At 41.2% G+C, this 23145-nt stretch overlaps 2 protein-coding genes and 1 long non-coding RNA gene across 6 annotated transcripts in view; 2 read left to right on the forward strand and 1 right to left on the reverse strand.

The window, feature by feature from the left end:
• Positions 1 to 9658, reverse strand: part of LOC133545407 (oocyte zinc finger protein XlCOF6.1-like) — a 235001-nt gene extending 225343 nt beyond the window's left edge. The window contains exons 1-3 of one of the 4 annotated variants that reach the window (XM_061890968.1): positions 9496 to 9651; positions 7064 to 7286; positions 2990 to 3647 (exon numbers count right to left, since the gene is read on the reverse strand). In XM_061890968.1, coding sequence (XP_061746952.1) covers positions 3580 to 3647; positions 7064 to 7286 — 291 coding nt within the window. In that variant the 5' untranslated portion in view covers positions 9496 to 9651 and the 3' untranslated portion in view covers positions 2990 to 3579. Of the gene's footprint in view, positions 1 to 2989; positions 3648 to 7063; positions 7287 to 9495 lie in introns of those variants that run through there. The other 3 variants (XM_061890964.1, XM_061890961.1, XM_061890967.1) reach the window with 3 other exon arrangements.
• The window catches only part of LOC133545391 (gastrula zinc finger protein XlCGF57.1-like), a 211375-nt gene that overhangs the window by 51421 nt on the left and 136809 nt on the right, over positions 1 to 23145 (forward strand). The window lies entirely within an intron of this gene.
• Positions 16005 to 20551, forward strand: LOC133545513 (uncharacterized). The gene is made up of 3 exons (XR_009804859.1): positions 16005 to 17009; positions 17109 to 17564; positions 18451 to 20551. It is a non-coding gene; the product is annotated as an uncharacterized LOC133545513 (long non-coding RNA).

Below are 23145 nucleotides of genomic sequence, written 5' to 3' on the forward strand. Positions count from 1 at the left end.
CGAGTCTGAATCCGAGCTAATGTCGCTATATCTTGCTGTGCTATTCGCCATTGTTTGTTTGCATTGGCAGCACTGTGTGACGTCACAGGGAAATGGATAGTGGCATCGCAAATAGCGAAAATCAAGCACTTTAAAGCTTTTTTTAGGGATATTCGGAGACCGGTAAAATTTTGAAAAAAACTGCAAAAAATACAACATGCCACTGGGAACTGATTTTTATTGTTTTTAACCCTCTTGAAATTGTGATAATGTTCCCCTTTAAAAAAAAATATATATATATATATATATATATATATATATATATTTTTTTTTTTTTTCCTGTCCAGCTTCTCAGGCAAATCATACAGGACTGTCTCAGAGAAGTAGAATATTGTGATAAAGTCTTTTATTTTACGTAATGCAACTAAAAACATGAAAATGTCATACATTCTGGATTCATTCATTCATTCATTTGATGATGATTTCATTTTCCTGCATGATCTGGCACCTGTCCACAGTGCCAAAACCACCAGTAACTGGTGTACTGACCATGGCATTACTGTCCTCCATTGGCCTGCCAACTCAACTGAAATATTGCAAGCCTTTTATTATTTTAATATTGCTGATTATGGCATACAGTTTAAGAAAACTCAAAAATCCTATCTCAAAAAATTAGAATATTTCCTCAGACAAAGTTAAAAAAAAAAGATTTATAACAGCAAAACAAAATCAAACATTTGAAAATGTCAATTAATGCACTCAGTACTTGGTTGGGAATCCTTTTGCACGGATTACTGCATCAATGCGGCGTGGAATGGAGGCAATCGGCCTGTGGCATTGCTGAGGTGTTATGGATGCCCACGATGCTTCAATAGCGGCCTTCAGCTCATTTGCATTATTGGGTCTGGTGTCTCTCAGCTTCTTCTTCACAATACCCCATAAATTCTCTATGGGGTTTTGGTCAGGAGAGTTGGCAGGCCAATCGAGGACAGTAATGCCATGATCAGTACACCACTTACTGCTGGTTTTGGCAGTGTGAGCAGGTGCCTGATCATGCTGGAAAATTAAATCATCATCTCTATAGAGCTTTACAACAGATGGAAGCATGTACACAGCTGCTTTGACTCTGGACTTGATGAAACACAGTGGACCAAAACCAGCAGCTGACATGGCTCCCCAAACCATTGCTGACTGAGGAAACTTCTGTTGTCGAGAGTTCAGGAGTGGCTTGACCATGGGAATACGGCTATTGAAGCTGTATCTGTTGAAAAGCTCTATGGTGATGATGATTTCATTTTCCTGCATGATCTGGCACCTGTCCACAGTGCCAAAACCACCAGTAACTGGTGTACTGACCATGGCATTACTGTCCTCCATTGGCCTGCCAACTCCCCTGACCTGAACCTCATAGAGAATGCGTGGGTTATTGTGAAGAAGAAGCTGAAAGACACCAGACCCAATAATGCAAATGAGCTAAAGGCCGCTATTGAAGCATCCTGGGCGTCCATAACACCTCAGCAGTGCCACAGGCCGATTGCCTCCATGCCACGCCGTATTGATGCAGTAATCCGTGCAAAATGATTTCCAACCAAGTACTGAGTGCATTAATCAACATTTTTAAATGTTTGATTTTGGTTTGCTGTTATAAATCTTTTTTTTTACTTGGTCTGAGGAAATATTCTAATTTTTTGAGGTAGGTTTTTGGAGTTTTCTTAAGCTGTATGCCATAATCAGCAATATTAAAATAATAAAAGGCTTGCAATATTTCAGTTAATGTGTAATGAATCCAGAATGTATGATATTTTCATGTTTTTAGTTGCATTACGTAAAATAAAAGACTTTATCACAATATTCTAATTCTCTGAGACAGTCCTGTATAGTTGATGTAGATACCCATATCGCCTGTTCAGATTTACTTTACAAAAGAGAAGTGCAGGATACTTCTTTGGTTGCCTTATTGATATTTGACTTTATTAAATGTATTTATATTATCATTCGGTGCTAAACTAAAGTCTTAACAAGCTGGTACGCTCCATACTGCCTCTGTCACTATGTTTCTGCAGCACCCAACATTGTCCCACCCACACAACCATCTGATTGGTTACACACAGAGCAGTAACAGCCATAACAGCCAATCAGCAGTGCGTATTCAGAGCGGTAACAGCCAATCAGCAGTGCGCATTCAGAGCGCATGGAGTCAGTCCTTACGGCAGAGGCAGGCAGAGAGGGGAGACGGTGCATGTTAGCAGAAAGGTGTTCAGCAGGTGAGCAAAAGGCAGCGGACTCTCCCCAAATTATAATAAACACCTCCTACTCAACTACTTGTAACATCACTATGAGCCCGTTGACGTTTTAGAAATATAAGCGGCAGCTCAGCTCGCTCGCAGTCCTTGAGGTGAAGGCCAATTAGCTTTTAGCGTAACGTTGGCTCAATTTGCGGTGTGTGCATGCGTGCGTTTGTTACGGACAGCAAAGCCTTTTCTGTCTGAGAGAAAGACAAGCATTATTGACCTATAGTTAACAACTAAGTTATTTCACTTTACCTTTTACTGTGTTGAAACAGCAAAAAAAATACATTATGTTAAAAATGAAAAGTTGATGTCTCTGATAGTTGACATAATAATGTAATTGCATCATAAAGCCTACATGAACTATTGCTATTGTACTCTTTTTTTCAGCTACGGTTACATTAATCATTAGTAATGTAGCAGCCTAGTTTTGAATGGCAGGTTCCCTGCTATCACATGTTGATAAAAATATTGCACTTACATAATAAAAATCAACTACAGGGTTCCCAAATGCTGTCATAATTTAAGCATGATGAGTTGATCATATGTCAGCATGTGGCTCCACTTGTAACTCTTTTTTTCAAACGCGTATTGCAAACGCTTATTAACAGTAAATACATTTGACTTAGTCATTATTTTGTCTTGGTTAGTCAATATTTACTAAGTCAAAATAATGACATACTTAGTATCTCAGGTAACTAGGACTAATGAGGAGACTATAATTTAAGAAATCTATTTATTTACAAATGGACTAAAATAAGTCATTCATTTTTACAGGTAGCTAAAGTTGAGATACAATTAAGATAATGAAGGATGGAGTGATTAAGAAATGTTTAATATAGATTAGAATAGGCCGGGCAACTAATCATATGTCCTGAGTTCCAGTTGAAACCGGGTGCAAGTTCATGCTCACGCACATACACTCTTATCGCCCACATTCTTGCCACTGTTTACGTGGCTTCTTGGCCGAGGTCTGAAGGGCAACACCAGATATGAAGTCGGAGTCCAGGGAGAAAAAAGCACCAGTCAATATCGCACAGAAGGAACCTTCCTGGTGTTACCTGACGGCACGACCACCAAGCTGCGACACCACTACAAAGTCTCTTCCATGCTCGTGCTCGAGCTGCTGAGTTGAGCTGCTGCTTGGAGGTTCCGCCTCTCTCTTCTCCTCACTTTCACCTCATCATCTTCACTCTTCACAGGGACACCAATCACTGGGAACTCCTCCAACCATTCAGGATGCTCTCCCTCCTGACTGATGCCGTGTTCCTCCTCTTCCTTTATGATGTGAGGGTAATGTAGAGCTTCCTCTTTAAAATGGGGGGTCAGTGGGTGCTCCTTTTCCTCTTGATTGTGAGCGAAGATGTGACTCCTCTTTCTCTGTAAGGTGAGGGAGGGCTGTGATTAATTTTTCTCCTTAATGTGAGAGGTATGTGGCTCCTCCTTCCCTTTAGTGTGGGGGTACTGCAGCTCCTTCTTTTCCTTTTAATATAGGTGAGTTGTGACTGATTCTGCTCCATCCTTGAGGTCCACTCTTGCTGCTCAGGGAGATGTTCTTCAATACACGTTAGATGAACAAATGCTTTAGAAAAGTCCAGATTTACCCAGTCATATGACACATTGTTCTGCACCAGTATATGTTCTGATAATGTCTCTGAGGATCTTATCCGTCACCATGTTGACAGTCAAGATGTCAAAACCATACCGTACATCAGGGAACCAATACAAAAACTCATGAAAAAAATAAACACAGAAGTAAAACACTTACATACAAACAAGACAGCTGCTTATAGACCCGAAAGAGAAAAAAGAACAGGACTAAAAACAAATAAAACCTACTTTTCAGAAACCTAAGGCCTAGCGCGAATATGTTTGTGATAGTGGTTTACAAGCAAATGTTTATATTTGCCACATTTACATGTTAAACTTGTGTTTTACCATTGTAGCTGTTTGTATTAATGGCGCCACTTACTGTAAGTGGCACCTGTTTGCATTAGTTCTGTGATATTTTAAAGGGAGAGTACACATTTTCTTTTAGAATTTGGCTAAACATGACTATTTTACGTCAGTTAATAGCTGAATAGGGCTTTAAAGTATTTTTTTTAACTTTTTTTCCTGAAATGTCGAACCAGTAGCAACATGGTGTTTTATGCGGCGCTAATGTTTTGGTTAGTTTAGCACCAAAAAGACATCAGGGGATTTTACAAACACCTTTATTAGGCGTGTCTAAGAGGAGCATCGACATTTGCATTTAAACTGTAAAATCCTGTTTATGATTTATTTACTCTACTTATTTACATATCAACATTTTCCTTTAGGAAACTTTCACATAGTTGTGTGTTGTTGTAGCTTGTATGCTGCAATGTTAAAGCGGAATATTATCACAATTTCAAAAGGGTTAAAAGCAATAAAAATCAGTTCCCAGTGGCTTGTTGTATTTTTTTTTCAAAATTTTACCGGTCCCGGAATATCCCTAAAAAAATCTTTAAAGTGCCTTTTTTTCACTCTCTGCGAAGACACTGTCCATTTTCCTGTGACGTCATACAGTGCTGCCAATGTAAACAAACAATGGCGAATATGACAGCAAGATATAGAGACATTAGCTCAGATTCAGACTCGGATTTCAGCGGTTTAAGCGATTCAACAGATTACGCATGTTTTGAAACGAATGGTTGGAGTATGAAAGTATTGAAGAATAAACTGAAGGTATTGAGCGAATAGCTATTGACGGTATTCATGACCATAGCATGGCCGAATAGCTGCTTTAGCATCTCCGGTAAAATGTGCGGACCAAACGATCAGGACTTTCGCATCTAGTGACACAGGAGCAATTTACCAATCCGTGGATTGGTAAGTGTTTTTTTTGCATTAAATGTGGGTGGAAGGAAACGTAATATTGTTGCAAATGCATCTATAGGTTATCCAAACATCTCTGTGCCATGTCTGCTTTAGCACCGCCGGTAAATAGCATGTTAGCATCGATTAGCATAGCATGTTAGCATTGATTAGCTGGCAGTCACGCTGCGACCAAATATGTCTGATTAGCACAACATCAACAAAACTCACCTTTGTGATTTTGTTGATTTTATCTTTACAAATGTATCTGCAGGTTATCCATACATCTCTGTGCCATGTCTGTCATCGCCGGTAAAATGTGCAGACACTCCGGCACATTCAATGGGGGTCTGGCGGCAGATTTCTTGCCACTTTCGCATCTTCGGGCCAGTGGTGCAACTTGAATCCCTCCCTGTTAGTGTTGTTACACCCTCCGACAACACACCGACGAGGTATGATGTCTCCAAGGTTCCAAAAAAATAGTCAAAAAAACAGAAAATAACAGAGCTGAGACCCTGTGTTTGCAATGTGTTGAAAACGAAAATGGCGGATGTATTACCTCGGTGACGTCACGTTCTGACGTCATCGCCAAAAGAGCCATAAACAGAAAGGCGTTTAATTCGCCAAAATTCACCCATTTAGAGTTCGGAAATCGGTTAAAAAATATATATGGTCTTTTTTCTGCACCTTTAAAGGTATATATTGACGCTTTCATAGGTCTGGTGATTATGTTCCCCTTTAACATCAAGAAAACGTAGCTAATTATTAAAAATAAACTAGATTAATTAATCTCTCATAGGTGTTGAGACATTGCTGGACCGCAGAGAATTAACTAAATACAAATAAACATTTGTAATTTGGGGAAATAAAGAAATATATAAAAAAAGGAAATTTAGTTAGCATCTCTAGTAGCACAAGAGATTGAACACCTCCAACATGATGTTCTGTAACATCTCAGAGCAGGGAAGTCTTTTATCAACAGCTGTTTATTTGAAGTCTTAAAGAAGTCAACTATGTGTGTAGTGCAAGGTGAAATGCAGTTATGTCATCCATCCATCCTTCCATTTTTTACCGCTTATTACCTTTTTGGGGTCGCGGGGGGTGCTGGCGCCTATCCCAGCTACAATCGGGCGGAAGGCGGGGTACACCCTGGACAAGTCGCCACCTCATCACAGCAGTTATGTCATCTTCTTGTCAATAATGCCATTTTCGTGGTTCCCTTTATTTTGAAAGGTACCAAAATAATTTTAGTACTGGTACCAAAATATTGGTATGGTTACAACACTACCACCTATATTTGAATATTGTCTAATGGAAATGACTGCTCTCTGATAATCACATTAATAACCCGTGTTGGCGTTAACACACTTTTAATTTCTTTGTACGCATTGAAATAAAAAAGGACGTGCATTTCCGAAAGTCTGCGCATCCCCGGGATGCAGAATTTTTGGTTATTTAAACCCAGCTGCCTTCTCCGGGTCAAAATTCCGGTTTACTTTTTTGTTTTTTTAACTATTATTGCTTTCCGCCTTTGTTTTATTTTGTTTAGTGTGACGGTGCGTTCTTATCACGCAGTCACTTGAGGACCGGCACGTCAGCGGGAGCAAGCGCGGTGTCGCTTGGTAGAGTAGCTGTGCCAGCAACTTGAGGGTTCCAGGTTCAATCCCCGCTTCCACCATCCTAGTCACTGCCGTTGTGTCCTTGGGCAAGACACTTTACCCACCTGCTCCCAGTGCCACCCACACTGGTTTAAATATAACTTAGATATTAGGTTTCACTATATAAAAGCGCTTAGAGTCACTAGAGAAAAGCGCTATATAAATATAATTCACTTCACTAATTCATTTTTAAATGGACGTGTTAAAAAGCAAGTATATCTCCATCTTTAGTCATAAGTGTAGCCCCCGGATGAACATGTGTCACAAACATTGTATTAGATGATATGTGGATGTTGTGCTTACTTGGACTGTGATGAAGCTGTGAGGACTCAGGTGGTTTGTCTTCATGCTCTTCAGTCTTCACAGAGACAACAGTCAGTGGAAACTTCCTGAGCTCAGCCTCCTCCTGCCCTGGAAGAAACTCTTCCTCCTGAGTAACCCAGAGATCCTCCTTTTCCTCTTTAATGTGGGGGGGCTGTGGATCCTCCTGCTGCTGAAGGGGACGTTCTTCTTGACGAGCGTTCATCTGTTGGACGTCCGCAAGACAACACAAACAAACTTCAGCTTAGACGTGTCAAATATTTTTTTGTCCATCAAATATAATATTTTCCAAGTGGACTGACACCACTTTGTGGTGGTGTTCTTCCACACATGGAATAATCATCAGTTATTGATTATTATTAATTGTGTAATTGATCTTGTTTTCTGCATTTACATTAATTATTGATAAAAACTAACAACTTATAGAAAACCTCCTGCTGGGATTTTAATACCGTCATGACTGCATGAAGTCAGTCTGCACAAATAAAAGTTTCATTGTGCTGCAGCATCAAGTGACGCCAACTCGCTCCTCCCACTACCAACCTACCAGCCAACCTTGACGTGCACCTCCAAAATAGTCCCACCTTGCGTCAACGGTGACCAGGACTGCAGAGCTGTGACTAGTTGGCTTTACTTTTACACGCAATATCCTCTCCTTGTTCTTCCTTCTACGAAAGTAACATTTTTAACCCAACAGAAAACAAACAGAAGTGCAGCGAAGCACGTGTAACAAGTGCCAGCGGGTGTGGCCGTGTGATAGTATGTTGGTTGAACCTCCCCCACACCTTAAGAAATGTGCTGGCGTGAGAATATATATACCCACTATATTGCCAAAAGTATTTGGCCACCCATCCAAATGATCAGAATCAGGTGTTCTTATCACTTATAAAATCAAGCACTTAGGCATGGAGACTGTTTCTACAAACATTTTGTGAAAAAATGGGGCGCTCTCAGTGATTTCCAGCGTGGAACTGTCATAGGATGCCACCTGTGCAACAAATCTAGTCGTAAAATGTCCTCGCTCCTAAATATTCCAAAGTCAACTTTATCATAAGAAAAGTGAAGAGTTTAGGAACAACAGCAACTCAGCCACCAAGTGGTAGGCCACGTAAACGGACAGAGAGTTGTCAGCAGATGCTGAAGCACATTGTGCAGAAAGTCTTTGCACTGTCATTTGCGACAGAGCTCCAAACTTCATGTGACCTTCCAATTAACCCACGTACAGTAGGCAGAGAGCTTCATGGAATGGCTTTCCATGCCTGTGCAGCTGTATCCAAGCCATACATCACCAAGTCCAATGCAAAGCGTGGGATGCAGTGGTGTAAAGCACGTCGCCGCTGGACTCTAAGCAGTGGAGACGCCTTCTCTGGACTGATGAGTCACGCTTTTTCAATCTGGTAATCTGATGGACCAGTCTGGGTTTGGAGGTTGCCAAGAGATTGCTACATTTACGATGGGATTGTGCCGAGTGTGAAATTTGGTGGGGGAGGCATTATGGTGTGAAGTTGGTTTTCCAGGAGTTGGGCTTTTCCCCTTAGTTGCAGTGAAAGGAACTTTGGAAGGTTCCAGGATACCAAAACATTTTGGACAATTCCTTGGGATGGCAATTCAAGTTCATATGTGAGTAAAGGCAGGTGGCCAAATTATTTTGGAAATATATTGTGTGTGTGTGTGTATGTATATATATATATATATATATATATATATATATATATATATATATATATATATATGGGTTACAATATTTGGGTACCTCATGCTTTGATTACAAACAGAATATTGATGCATGTTCAATTTGTGTGCAATATATTAGAGCCATTTTTAATATTCAACCCCAAAAAGGGACAGGTGGTAGGACAACAGATGGGTGGATGTCATCAGGGTAATAGAAGTGCGTGCAAACAACATCATTTGTATTTATTGCTAATAAAGTTAGCACCAGCACAAAGTAGACCACTGCAATGTATGTGTAATACATTATATTACACTGCCATAATAATCCATCCATCCATTTTCTACAGCTTATTCCCTTTGGGGTAATAATAATTTTATTTTTTCGTCATGTAAAGCGTCTTTGAATGCACTGAAAGGCGCTATAGCAAATAAATGTATTATTATTACTATTATTATTATACCATATGACTTATTCCAGACTTAAATTACGAGACGTTCGTTCTTTTCTAGTAACAAATATTTAATGATGTTAAGCGTGACTTTAATATTGAACAAAAAACAGTTAAAGTATTAAATAAGTCAATATAATTCTCATAGAGAACATATAAAATACACTCCTCAAAATAAAACGCTAGTATTTGCTACAAAGGCCTGCTAGCGGGCTAACGCTAGCACGTTAGCTTCGAACAACATATCAGGTAAATAACAGAAGTAAAGTAAAAATATATAATTTATATTACCTCGTAAGCCGCGTGTAGAAGAGAGGAGTGGAATATATTCTTCCTATTGTTACACCAGCAACTCTTAAATGGGACTTTATTTTTGTTCTTCGGCCGGGCGAAGGAAGTGTGCACCACTCACTATTGTCCAAGTGAAACACGTGTTTGGCCAACATTTGTTCCGGGGTTGAGAACACCTCGATGACGTCACACAGGAGGAAGAACAAAACAAGATGGCGTCTGACGATTTGATTGTTTTTTGATTGATACTTTTATTAGTAGATTGCACAGTACAGTACATATTCCGTACAATTGACCACTAAATGGTAACACCCGAATAAGTTTTTCAACTTGTTTAAGTCGGGGTCCACGTTAATCAATTCATGGTAAGAATACTTTTTTTGGTTCTAATGGTTTCTTGGTCTTAATTACAACGTACATGTGCACATGTGTGTCGTTTAACAGAGTAAACGTCGTTATTAATTGTTTGTATGCAGATACATTAGTCTGTGTGCACTTTGACGTGCTAGCCTAGTCTGCTGGTTAGCTTAGCTTGTTAGCTGCTAACAAACAGAGGCGGAAGAAATCGACACATCAAAGCAGAGATCCAATGTAAGTGTAAAGTGTTTTTATTGTGTGAACATGTCTACTTTACAAATGATGTGCGTGTTGGTGACTCAGCGACTAACTGCTGCTGTTGAAGAAATATTTGTGATGTTAGAAAAAAAAAAAAAAAAAAAAAAAAAAAACGATAGCAGAGAACAAAGAGGAATTTTGTCCAACAAAAGAGGAGAAGGAGCGACAATATCAACTACTGGACGCTGTTTTCAAGAAACATCAAGTTGTGTTACACATCCATCCATCCATCCATCTAACTTTGCTTATCCGAGGTCGGGTCGCGGGGGCAGCAGCCTATAAGCAGGGAAGCACAGACGTTCTTCTCCCCAGCCGCTTCGTCCAGCTCTTCCCGGGGGATCCCGAGGCGTTCCCAGGCCAGCCGGGAGACATAGTCTACCCAACGTGTCCTGGGTCTTCCCCGTGTCCTCCTACCGGTCGGACGTGCCCTAAACACCTTCCTATGGAGGCGTTTGGGTGGCATCCTGACCAAATGCCCGAACCACCTCATCTGGCTCCTCTCCATGTGGAGGAGCAGCAGCTTTACTTTGAGCTCCTCCCGGATGACAGAGCTTCTCACCCTATCTCTAAGGGAGAGCCTTATTTCGACCGCTTGTACCCGTGATCTTGTCTTTTCTGTCATAACCCAAAGCTCATGACCATAGGTGAGGATGGGAACGTAGATTGACCGGTTGAATGAGAGCTTTGCCTTCCGGCTCAGCGCCGCACCGATCCACCTGTCAAACTCACAATCCTCTCTTTCTTCTCTCATGAACAAGACTTCTAGGTACTTGAACTCCTCCACTTGAGCCAGGGAACTCCACCCTTTTCCGGACGAGAACCTTGGACTCGGACTTGGAGGTGCTGATTCTCATCACAGTCGCTTCACACTCGGCTGCGAACCGATCCAGTGAGAGCTGAAGATTCTGGCCAGTTGAAACCATCAGGACAACATCATCTGCAAAAGCAGAGACCTAAACCTGCAGCCACCAAACTGGATCCCCTCAACGCCTTGATTGCGCCTAGAAATTCAGTCCATAGAAGTTATGAACCTCCTTAGCGGAGTCCAACCCAACTGCCGACTTACTGCCGGCAATGCGGACCAAGTTCTGACACTGATCATACAGGGAGCGGACCGCCACAATAACACAGTCCGATACTCCATACTCTCTGAGCACTCACCACAGGACTTCCCGGGGTACACGGCCGAATACCTTCTCCAAGTCCACAAAGCACATGTAGACCAGTTGGGCAAACTCCTATGTACCCTCAAGGACCCTGCCGAGAGTATAGAGCTGGTCCACAGTTCCACGACCAGGACGTAAACCACACTGTTCCTCCTGAATCCAAGGTTCGACTATGCGGCATAAACTCCTCTCCAGTACACCTGAATAGACCTTCCCGGGAAGGGTGAGGATGCTTATACATATTGACACAAATATATAAAAAACACCAACCTTATGACAGTTCTTTTGCAATTGTTCGATTTGATCTTTCACAACAAGGTTAAATCACCATAAATGATTCCAGGGCGCGGCACCGCTGCTGCCCACTGCTCCCCTCACTTCCCAGGGGGTGATCAAGGGGATAGGTCAAATGCAGAGGACAAATTTCACCACACCTAGTGTGTGTGTGACAATCATTGGTACTTTAACCTTAACTTAACTTAACCTAATGGCCACAATAATTCATTAAGTCAAGCTCATGGTGCAGAAAGTTGAACGCTGCGGACACGTTTGTTACTGGATACTTTGTATCAGATTTCTGTTTTGGAGACTTTGTGTACGTATTAAGCAACTATAATTATTTGATATGCTTAAATGTGCTGTTTTAGTTTAGCTGTTGTGTAGCTGCTAGCTCCTCGTAGCCTACAGCAGGTGTGTCCAAAGTGCAGCACAAAGCTATGTTTTAAACCGACAACGGGGAGTGGTGAAAATGTGGTAGTTGTTTGTCTGTCCACTCAGCGGCAGCTACGCCCTGTTTTGTCATTAGACCTAAGTCTTTGGCTTGGTAGGCGGGTACAACCCTACCAAGCCAGGTGGTACGAGCACAAGCATGGAGGAGCCTTTGTGGTGGTGTCGCAGCTTGGTGGTCGTGCCGTCAGGTAACACCAGGAAGGTTCCTTCTGTGCGATAATGACCGGTGATTTTTTTTCTCCCTGGACTCCGACTTCATATCTGGTGTTGTCTTTCAGACGTCGGCCAAGAAGCCACGTAAACAGTGGCAAGAATGTGGGCAATAAGAGTGTATGTGCGTGGGCATGAACTTGCACCCAGTTTTAACTGTAACTCAGGACATATGATTAGTTGCACGGCCTATTCTAATCTATATTAAACATTTCCTGATCACTTCATCCTTCATTATCTTAATTACATCCCAACTTTAGCTACCTGTAAAAATGAGTGACTTATCCTAGTCCATTTGTAAATAAAATGTTTTCCTAAATTATAGTCTCCTCACTAGAACCAGACAGTCATTAGGACAAAAGACCCTGCGAGGACTTTGCCCTTTAAAAGGGAAAGCCAAAAAGGACAGTATTAAGATGAATTCATCACATTTACTTTGTGGCATTTTATTATTAATATGTTCTGCTCTTGTTACTTGTGACGGTATAGTTTGGTTGGTATATTGGCCGTGCCAGCAACTTGAGGGTTCCAGGTTCGATCCCAGCTTCTGCCATCCTAGTCACTGCTGTTGTGTCCTTGGGCAAGACACTCTACGCACCTGCTCCCAGTGCCACCCACATTGGTTTAAATGTAACTTAGGAATTGGGTTTCACTATGTAAAGCGCTTTGAGTCATTAGAGAAAAGCGCTATATAAATATAACTCACGATGATATCTTGTTGTTCTATTTTCTAACTTCAAGGCGAACTGCACTTTTTGGAATCATTCACAGTCCCTATGTAAGTAAAAGTTAAGGTCCCAGCGGTAGTCACACACTAGGTGTGGTGAAATGATCCTCTGCATTTGACCCATCCCCAAGTTCACCCGCTGGGAGGTGAGGGCAGCGGAGGCCGCACTCGGGAATCATTTGGTGATTTAACCGCCAACCCTTGATGCTGAGTGCCAAGCAAGGAGGCAATTGGTCTGTTTTAAAATGGTTCTATTACAAACCCCGTTTCCATATGAGTTGGGAAATTGTGTTAGATGTAAATATAAAGAGAATACAATGATTTGCAAATCCTTTTCAACCCATATTCAATTGAATGCACTACAAAGACAATATATTTGATGTTCAAATTCATAAATTGTATTTTATTTTTGCAAATAATCATCCATCCATCCATTTTCTACTGCTTATTCCCTTTTTTTGGGGTCGCGGGGGGCGCTGGCGCCTATCTCAGCTACAATCGGGCGGAAGGCGGGGTACACCCTGGACAAGTCGCCACCTCATCGCAGGGCCAACACAGATAGACAGACAACATTCACACTCACATTCACACACTAGGGCCAATTTAGTGTTGCCAATCAACCTATCCCCAGGTGCATGTCTTTGGAAGTGGGAGGAAGCCGGAGTACCCGGAGGGAACCCACGCATTCACGGGGAGGACATGCAAACTCCACACAGAAAGATCCCGAGCCTGGATTTGAACCCAGGACTGCAGGACCTTTGTATTGTGAGGCAGACGCACTAACCCCTCTGCCACTGTGAAGCCCGCAAATAATAATTAACTTTTTAATAATTTCATGGCTGCAACACGTGCCAAAGTAGTTAGGAAAGGGCATGTTCACCACTGTTACATCACCTTTTCGTTTAACAACACTCAATAAAGTTTGGGAACTGGACTCTCGCTGCTGTGTCTTGGATCCTCTTTGGACTGGACTCTCGCGACTGTGTTGTATCCATTGTGGATTGAACTTTCACAGTATCATGTTAGATCCGCTCGACATCCATTGCTTTCCTCCTCTCTAAGGTTCTCATAGTAATCATTGTCACCGACGTCCCACTGGGTCATTATTGTCACCAATGTCCCACTGGGTGTGAGTTTTCCTTGCCCTTATGTGGGCCTACCGAGGATGTCGTGGTGGTTTGTGCAGCCCTTTGAGACACTAGTGATTTAGGGCTATATAAGTAAACATTGATTGATTGATTGATTGAACTGAGTAAACTAATTGTTGAAGCTTTGAAAGTGGAATTCTTTCCCATTCTTGTTTTATGTAGAGCTTCAGTCGTTCAACAGTCCGGGGTCTCCGTTGTCGTATTTTACGCTTCATAATGCGCCACGCTTTTTCCATGGGAGACAGGTTTGGACTGCAGGCGGGCCAGAAAAGTACCCGCACTCTTTTTTTACGAAGCCACGCTGTTGTAACACGAACTGAATGTGGCTTGGTATTGTCTTGCTAAAATAAGCAGGGGCGTTCATGAAAAAGACGGCGCTTAGATGGCAGCATATGTTGTTCCAAAACCTGTATGTACCTTTCAGCATTAATGGTGCTTTCACAGATGTGTAAGTTACCCATGCCTTGGGCACTAATGCACCCCCATACCATCACAGACGCTGGCTTTTGAACTTTGCGTCGATAACAGTCTGGATGGTTCGCTTCCCCTTTGGTCCGGATGACACGATGTCGAATATTTCCATAAACAATTTGAAATCTGGACTCGTCAGACCACAGAAGGCTTTTTCACTTTGCATCAGTCCATCTTAGATGATCTCGGGCCCAGAGAAGCCGGCGCCGTTTCTGGATGTTGTTGATAAATGGCTTTCGCTTTGCATAGTAGAGCTTTGACTTGCACTTACAGATGTAACGACAAACTGTATTTAGTGACAGTGGTTTTCTGAAGTGTACCTGAGCCCATTTGGTGATATCCTTTAGAGATTGATGTCGTTTTTTGATACAGTGCCGTCCGAAGGATCAAAGGTCACGGTCATTCAATGTTTTTTTCCGGCCATGCCGCTTACGTGGAGTGATTTCTCCAGATTCTCTGAACATTTTGATGATATTATGGACCGTAAATGTTGAAATTCCTAAATTTCTTGCAATTGTACTTTGAGAAACGTTGTTCTTAAACTGTTTGACTATTTGCTCACGCAGTTGTGGACAAAGGGGTGTACCTCGCCCCAACCTTTCATGTGAAAGACTGAGCATTTTTTGGGAAGCTGTTTTTATACCCAATCACAGCACCCATCTGTTCCCAATTAGCCTGCACACCTGTGGGATGTTTCAAATAGGTGTTTGATGAGCATTCCTCGACTTTATCAGTATTTATTGCCACCTTTCCTAACTTCTTTGTCACGTGTTGCTGGCATCAAATTCTAAAGTTAATGATTATTTGCAAAAAAAAATGTTTATCAGTTTGAACATCAAATATGTTGTCTTTGTAGCATATTCAACTGAATTTGGGTTGAAAATGATTTGCAAATCATTGTATTCCGTTTATATTTACATCTAACATAATTTCCCAACTCATATGGAAACGGGGTTTGTACAACGCTGAAGTGCAGGCCCCCATCTCGCTACCCAGCATATGCCTGTTATATGATTCTTTAATTTTAGGCCTTTTAAAATCACATGTCTTGTGAAATTATGTCTGAAAACCTTTTTACAAGTTGCCTTAATGTCCATTAGGACTTTTCAAAGTATAACATGCCCTCCACCTTAAACAGAATATTTTACTTTGAAAGTAAACTAGATCATTTATTTAGTGTTTATGCATGACTTCCTGTGCCACACGAGTATATTTTAGCTCAATTGAACCGCCTTGTTGTGGCGACCGCTAAATATAGAAGACAGGTCGTGGAAATTGACACATTGACTTGAAAACAAAAACGGAACGAGTCCGTCACCGTGGCCCCGCCGTTTCACATCCAGTGGAAATCCCCGGTTACACTTACAAACTTTGCTTGGCGAGATCAATGACGAAACTTTACTTCGGGTTCAAAGCACGAAGCAACAGGAAATACACTGTCCACAAAATGGCGTCATATCAGAGACAACAACACGGAATACAGATTTACACTGTAAACGACCTAATCTTTTCTCCAAATGTATACATCAGTAACTGACATTAAAATCACAGGGGGCGCTGGAGCCTATCCCAGTAGCCCTCAGGCAGCAGCAAAATTATTGCAATTTAGATTTTAGGCCATATTGCCCACCCCTCGTAAGAAGTGGTCTTCTTTTCCTGTGAATAATGTTGTAAAGAGCAGTGTGTTTGTTTTCAGGCCAATTCATATAATAACTTGTTTTTTTAAAGGCCTACTGAAATGAGATTTTCTTATTTAAACGGGGATAGCAGGTCCATTCTATGTGTCATACTTGATCATTTTGCGATATGGCCATATTTTTGCTGAAAGGATTTAGTAGAGAACATCGACAATAAAGTTCGCAACTTTTGGTCGCTAATAAAAGAGCTTTGCCTTTACCGAAAGTAGCAGACGATGTGCACGTGACGTCACGGGTTGTAGGGCTTCTCACTTCCTCGCATTGTTTACAATCATAGCCAGCAGCAGCTAGAGCTATTGGGACCGAGAAAGCGACGATTTCCCCATTAATTTGAGCGAGGATGAAAGATTTGTGGATGAGGAAAGTTAGAGTGAGGCACTAAAAAAAACAAAAACAAAGAAAAAACAAGCGACGGCTCCGGGCAGCGGCAGTGGGAGCGATTCTGATGTTATTAGACACATTTACTCGGATAATTCTGGAAAATCCCTTATCTACCTATTGTGTTGCTAGTGTTTTTGTTATGACACAAGCTCAGTCTTCCCTGCCTTCATCTGCGGGAGCACTCGGCGGCTCCACTCTGAGTGCGTCCACACGCGCCACACCCAGACACGCCCCCTCGCGCGCAGCGCGGACCGCTCACACACACAGCTGGAGACGATCACCAATCAAGACACCTGGCATTGATTACGGACGACAGAATAAAGATTCCCGCCGCTGAACCCTCGTCGTTGGAACGTTGCCATTGCTTGCAGTAAGCCTCACCTATCTGACTCTCACCAGCGATTTATTTCTGTGCTCGTTTTCCTCCTGCCTTGTTTGTGATCTCCTTCGTCTCTCCTTCCTTCCACAGCCCCTGTCTCTATTCCTGCTGCCATCCTCTCTGGAACCCTGATTTGCTCTCCTGGATCCCTGACACATTGCCTGGACTTTGGACGCTCTCTCCTGCCCCACGACCACGCTCGGACACCGGATTGCTTTTGCCTTCTCCCTCTGGTTTTGGACGCCACCATCCAACACGCACGACAACATTCTTTACGGTATTTCCATATGTTAATTCCAGCACATAGTTCACACTCAAACACATAGTAGCATACACATCCCACGTAATCATTAATTACTCAATAAATATTGAGTTGGACTTCCACTGTTGTGCCGTCTCCTTCCACCCGTCTTCGCCTTAACAGTTTTAGTGAGATTATATAATACCTGAAAGTCGGAGGGGTGTGGCCACGGGTGTGTTGACCGCAGGTGTCTCTGAGGGAAGTCACGCAGCTGCAGCAGGACGCAAGCACACCTGAGTTCTCCGGTAAGAGCCGACTTATTACCACAATTTTCTCACCGAAAACTGCCGGTTGACGTGGTCGGGATCCATGTTCGCTTGACCGCTCTGTTCCATAGTAAGGCTTCACCTTTGGGAATTTTAAACAAGGCAACACCAACTGTGTTTGTGTGGCTAAAGGCTAAAAGCTTCCCACCTCCATTTCTACTTTGGCTTCTCCATTATTAATTGTACAAATTGCAAAAGATTCAGCAACACAGAAGTCCAGAATACTGTGTAATTATGTGATTAAAGCAGACTACTTATAGCTTGGATCGGGCTGGAAAATAATGTCCGCTACAACCCGAGACATCAAACGCACGCGTCATCATACGTGTCATCATACCGCAACGTTTTCAACACTTTAAAATTGCAATTTAGTAAACTAAAAGGGCCGTATTGGCATGTGTTGCAATGTTAATATTTCATCATTGATATATAAACTATCAGACTGCGCGGTCGGTAGTGGGGAGGCAGAAACCTGAGGGTTGCAGGTTCGCTTCCCACCTATTGACATCCAAATAAATCGCTGCCGTTGTGTCCTTGGGCAGGACACTTCACCCTTTGCCCCCGGTGCCGCTCACACTGGTGAATGAATGATGAATGAATGATAGGTGGTGGTCGGAGGGGCCGTAGGCGCAAACTGGCAGCCACGCTTCCGTCAGTCTACCCCAGGACAGCTATGGCTACTGATGTAGCTTACCACCACCAGGTGTGAATGAATGTTAAGTCCAGCTTTTCTGTGAGCGCTTTGAGTGTTTAGAAAAGCGCGATATAAATCTAAGTTATTAGTAGTGGGTTTCAATGGATGCCTCATGTGACTGAGCAAATCTGGACATTTCTCAAGCATGTTTGTCATTTTTGTGTCCTGCAGACGTCTGTGAAGAGCAACTTCTGCCTGAAAAACAGGAGTGTAGCTTCAGGATGGTAAAGGAGGATCCATCACAGAGGAAGACCAGGTGCCACAGACCCTCTGGCGTCTCCTTTTCCTCTTTGACACAGACCCTTCCCTGTAAAAAGGAAGAGGAAGACTCACTGACCCCCCACATTAAAGAGGAAGAGGAGGAACACAGCATCAGTCAGGAGGGAAATCATCTTGAAGGACTGGTGGAGTTCCCAGTGACTGGTGTCCATGTGAAGAGTGAAGATGATGAGGTCAAAGGTGAAAATGAAGAGAAGAGAGAGGCGGAGCCTCCAAGCAGCAACTCAACACAACACATGACAACAGAAGCTGATGGAGACCACTGTGGAGGATCAAAAGCAGACAAGCTCTTAGCTCCACTATCAGATAGTGAGGACACAACGTCACACTCTCCTGACACTGATGATGAAGACTCTAAAGATGATAAGACATGTCACACTGACAACACTCACTTCACATGTTCTCACTATGACAAAACCTTTAAATACCATAGTCGTCTGAAAACACACATGAGAACACACATTGGAAAGAAACCTTTTTCTTGTTCAATCTGTGGCTTATCTTTTACAAGGAAGGAAAATATGAAAGAGCACACAAGAACACATAAAGTAGAAAAAATGTATGCGTGTCATGTGTGTGATTCAAGGTATATATGAAGTCAAGGTTTGAAAGAACACCTGAAAAGACACACTGGGGAAAACCTTTTTAACTGTTCTGTGTGTAATTCAAGTTTTGTCCAAGGTGATCATTTGAAAAGACACATGAGAACCCACACAGGAGAAAAACCTTTTACCTGTTCACTCTGTGGTAAAGGTTTTGCACAAAGTCAAAATTTGAAAGTACACATGAGAAGACACACTGGTGAAAAACATTTTTCCTGTTCAACCTGTGGCTCATCTTTTACAAGGAAGGAACATTTGAAAGTGCACATGAGAACACACACTGGTGAAAAACCGTTTTTCTGTTCAGTCTGTGGTAAAAGTTTTACACACTGTCAGAGTTTGAAAAAACACACAATTTTACACACTGGTGAAAAACCTTTTATCTGTTCAATCTGTAGTAAAGGTTTTGTACAAAGTAACAATTTGAAAGTACACATGAAAACACACACTGGTGAAAAACCTTCTTCCTGTTTAGTCTGTGGTAAAGGTTTTGCACAAAGTCAGAATTTAAAAACGCACACAAGAACACACACAGGTGAAAAATCACATCCATGTTCATTCTGCAACATGAGCTTTTGTGAACGATCAACCCTTAGAACACACATGAGAAGACACCCAGGAGAGAAAGTTTTGAGTTGCAGTGTGTGTGGTGAAATTTTTTTTTCTAAGTACCAGTGTAAGAAACACAAGTGTGCTGGTGAGAACAGCAGCAGCAAATGAAACTGCAGGATTTGAAATAAACTGTCAAGACTTTAATTTGAACTTTCTAACAACATCAGCACATATAACATGTGTGACATTGTTGTTTGTGTAACAATCTTTTTAACATGCTTTTACATTTATGGATTAGATATTTTATATTAGTGCTTTTTTCAATCAAGTACATACATTAATATGCAACATTGTGAACTTTTATTAAAAATTGAACAGAACTGTTTGGCTGAAATGGTGGGAGTAAACAGTACAAGACATATTTTACAGAAAATAAATATTTTATGTGTATATTTATATATTCATCAGACAAGTTAAGACTTATTCATAATACTGTTTTTATAGGTGTTTGAAATATTGAAGTATGACATATTTGTATTTCTAATTGTTAATAATTCCATAGATTAGCACCTTTATATGATATACATATTTACTGGTTCACATCTGGAACATCTTCTGGACCACTTCAGGAAGCATATTATTTTTCACCTTATACATCATTTGAACACTTTTGTACAATTTTAAAATTTGTGATTTTATGAATCATTTGTTGGTTCTCTAATCCATTTTATCAATTATCTTTATTACTCTCTTTTGTATTATGATGATTGTGTTGTGACTGTTTAATATGTATGTCCCCAGACCTTTATTCAATATAAAAGTGAGAGAAAATGGTTGAATTGTTTGTGGAAGGATGTTTTTTTTTTACAAACATACATTTCTGGATTAAAAAAAATCCCCAATGTTGTGTTTTAAACTTTTTTATTTTTATTTTTTTCCTTTATAAACATCCCCAAAACAATGTCAATATCAATCAACCTTTGGAGTGTCAGGCAAAAGCCAATATTGTACATCATCCCACAGAGATTTACTTTGCATACATTAAGAAAATAAGCTTTTTTTTTTCCCCCCCTACTACAGAACGATCAAGCGTTGTCTTCAATTGCAAAACAATATCGTAAAAAATATTTTAAGTAGTAAATTCCAGGGTTTTTTTTTTTGTTAAATGAACTCTTTGGCTTCTGGAAGAATGGAAACTTTCAAGTTATTCGTATTTTTTATTTGTTTGTTTTGTTTCAGATAAAATACAGTAATAAAGAAATAGTAAAGCATTGTCTAATTTCAGAGTTTCAATCCTGTAATATTGTGTCCATCCACCAAAAGCCCAGCACGTTGATAAAATAGTCCTGAAAAACATTATATGCTGTATTTGGAATATTTTAAACAAAAGCTTTTATAATTTTTTTTATTGTTTTTGTCTATTTGTTGGTCATACTTAATGAAATATTCAAATAATGAAATACTTTTATCAGTCATTAAGTGCATCAGCGACCAAATGCCTTTTTCAAACCATTGCTGTACAAAGATGGATTTGTTTCTCATTTTAATATAACAACAATTCCATAGTGGAGTATTGTGTGTGATGAAGTTGTGTTTGTAAATTAGTTTCCAGTTCAACAACACTTGCTGGTAGGGATGGATATTGTTCACCTTTTAACTGATGCGGCACAAATTCCGGTACTTTGAAATCGATACCAATCCTAACGAACCCACTTGTTGGTACTTTTGTGTGTGTTAATAATATTAATTGTTTGTGATAATTAAATTTACATTTTTATTGCAACATTTAAAAAATTAGTTTGTTATGATAAATGTTGTCCTTTAGTTACATTTAGTTTTATTATCATAGTATCATTTACAAGTAAGTTTATTTACAGTTGCAAGTCCAATACGCTAGATGGTGTTAGTGTAAATTCATAGTGTTTTTGTTGCGCCCAAACAAGTGTTAATAATGTACATGTTGTACTTATTACCCACAAGTCTTATTTATAGTTGTCATTAAGTAAGTTAGAGGTGTTAACATCATGAGAAATTGCTATTGCTAATCAGCAACATGGGCTTCACGGTGGCAGAGGGGTTAGTGCATCTGCCTCACAATACGAAGGTCCTGCAGTCCTGGGTTCAAATCCAGGCTCGGGATCTTTCTGTGTGGAGTTTGCATGTTCTCCCCGTGAATGCGTGGGTTCCCTCCGGGTACTCCGGCTTCCTCCCACTTCCAAAGACATGCACCTGGGGATAAGTTGATTGGCAACACTAAATTGGTCCTAGTGTGTGAATGTGAGTGCGAATGTTGTCTGTCTATCTGTGTTGGCCCTGCGATGAGGTGGCGACTTGTCCAGGGTGTACCCTGGATAATCAGCAACATATCAAAAGCACAGCCTATATATATTAGCATCAAGTGAGCACAACGTTCCGAAAAGTGGAGACTTACTTTACCCACTTTGTAGCATTTTTTAAGTACATTTCATAGTTTGCCTTGACAATTGCAACATTTACCTAAAGGTAGTTTGGTGGAGTCCGCTCTCAGTGCTGCTGGAGTGATCAACAAATGTCGAACAGAGGTCAAATTAGTTTCAAGTTGGCTATTCAACAGACATTCAACATCCAGCCAGGCTGACTGTTTGTCCCCGGCACTGAGAACTCATGCTACGTCTGTCAGTCCCAGCTGACAAGTGCTTTAGTTTACGGGACCGTCAATAAAGTACTTGTCATTGGCTCATAAAGAATGTTTCAATTGTCAGTACCTGCTCCTGTCCAAAGGCAAAACCTAGTAACTTCTAGCTGATTTTGAGAAAACAAAGGAAAACCAATCTATCTTGATGCTGTCTTACAAAGAATTACAAAGTCATCAAACGTATAGATGTTTTCTTGAGCTTTCATTTTCTTGCCGATTGAGCCATGGATTGAATCTGCTCTCATGAACATGTGCCCTTTCTCCAGATATTTTTTCACAATCTCGGGTGGGCCCCATTCTGCGTTTGCACATTGGGCAAGAGCCGTGTACAGCGTCCAGTTTTTATTTTGACCTCCACAGTTACCTGCCCAAAAGAGTATGCAAGGGGAAGAATCAAGAACAATACATTTAATGAAGTTGCTTGCAACGTCCTGGGCCAATCTTCCAAATACCCCCTCGTGCCATAATATCACATAATCAGGTTGACCGTCGGCCCCCATTCGTGCAAATGTCTCATTAAAGACAATAAGGCGACTGACAAAGAAGCTCCGATTGGTCCCCTGAGATACTAGGTTTTTCTGTTGTATCTACGCGGTTATGTGGTAGTTGCTAGGTCCTGCCATGCGCGTAACAGCTTACTTACGGAACAAATTACAATATCGCATACACTAATGTAAAGCATATCACCTAGGAACTCCAAAATTATTATCAGCTCAGTTTTGACCAAAGTTGAGTTACTGGGTTTTGCCTTTGGACAGG

The sequence above is a fragment of the Nerophis ophidion genome, linkage group LG28, assembly GCF_033978795.1.
Source record: "Nerophis ophidion isolate RoL-2023_Sa linkage group LG28, RoL_Noph_v1.0, whole genome shotgun sequence".
Classification (NCBI taxonomy): domain Eukaryota; kingdom Metazoa; phylum Chordata; class Actinopteri; order Syngnathiformes; family Syngnathidae; genus Nerophis; species Nerophis ophidion.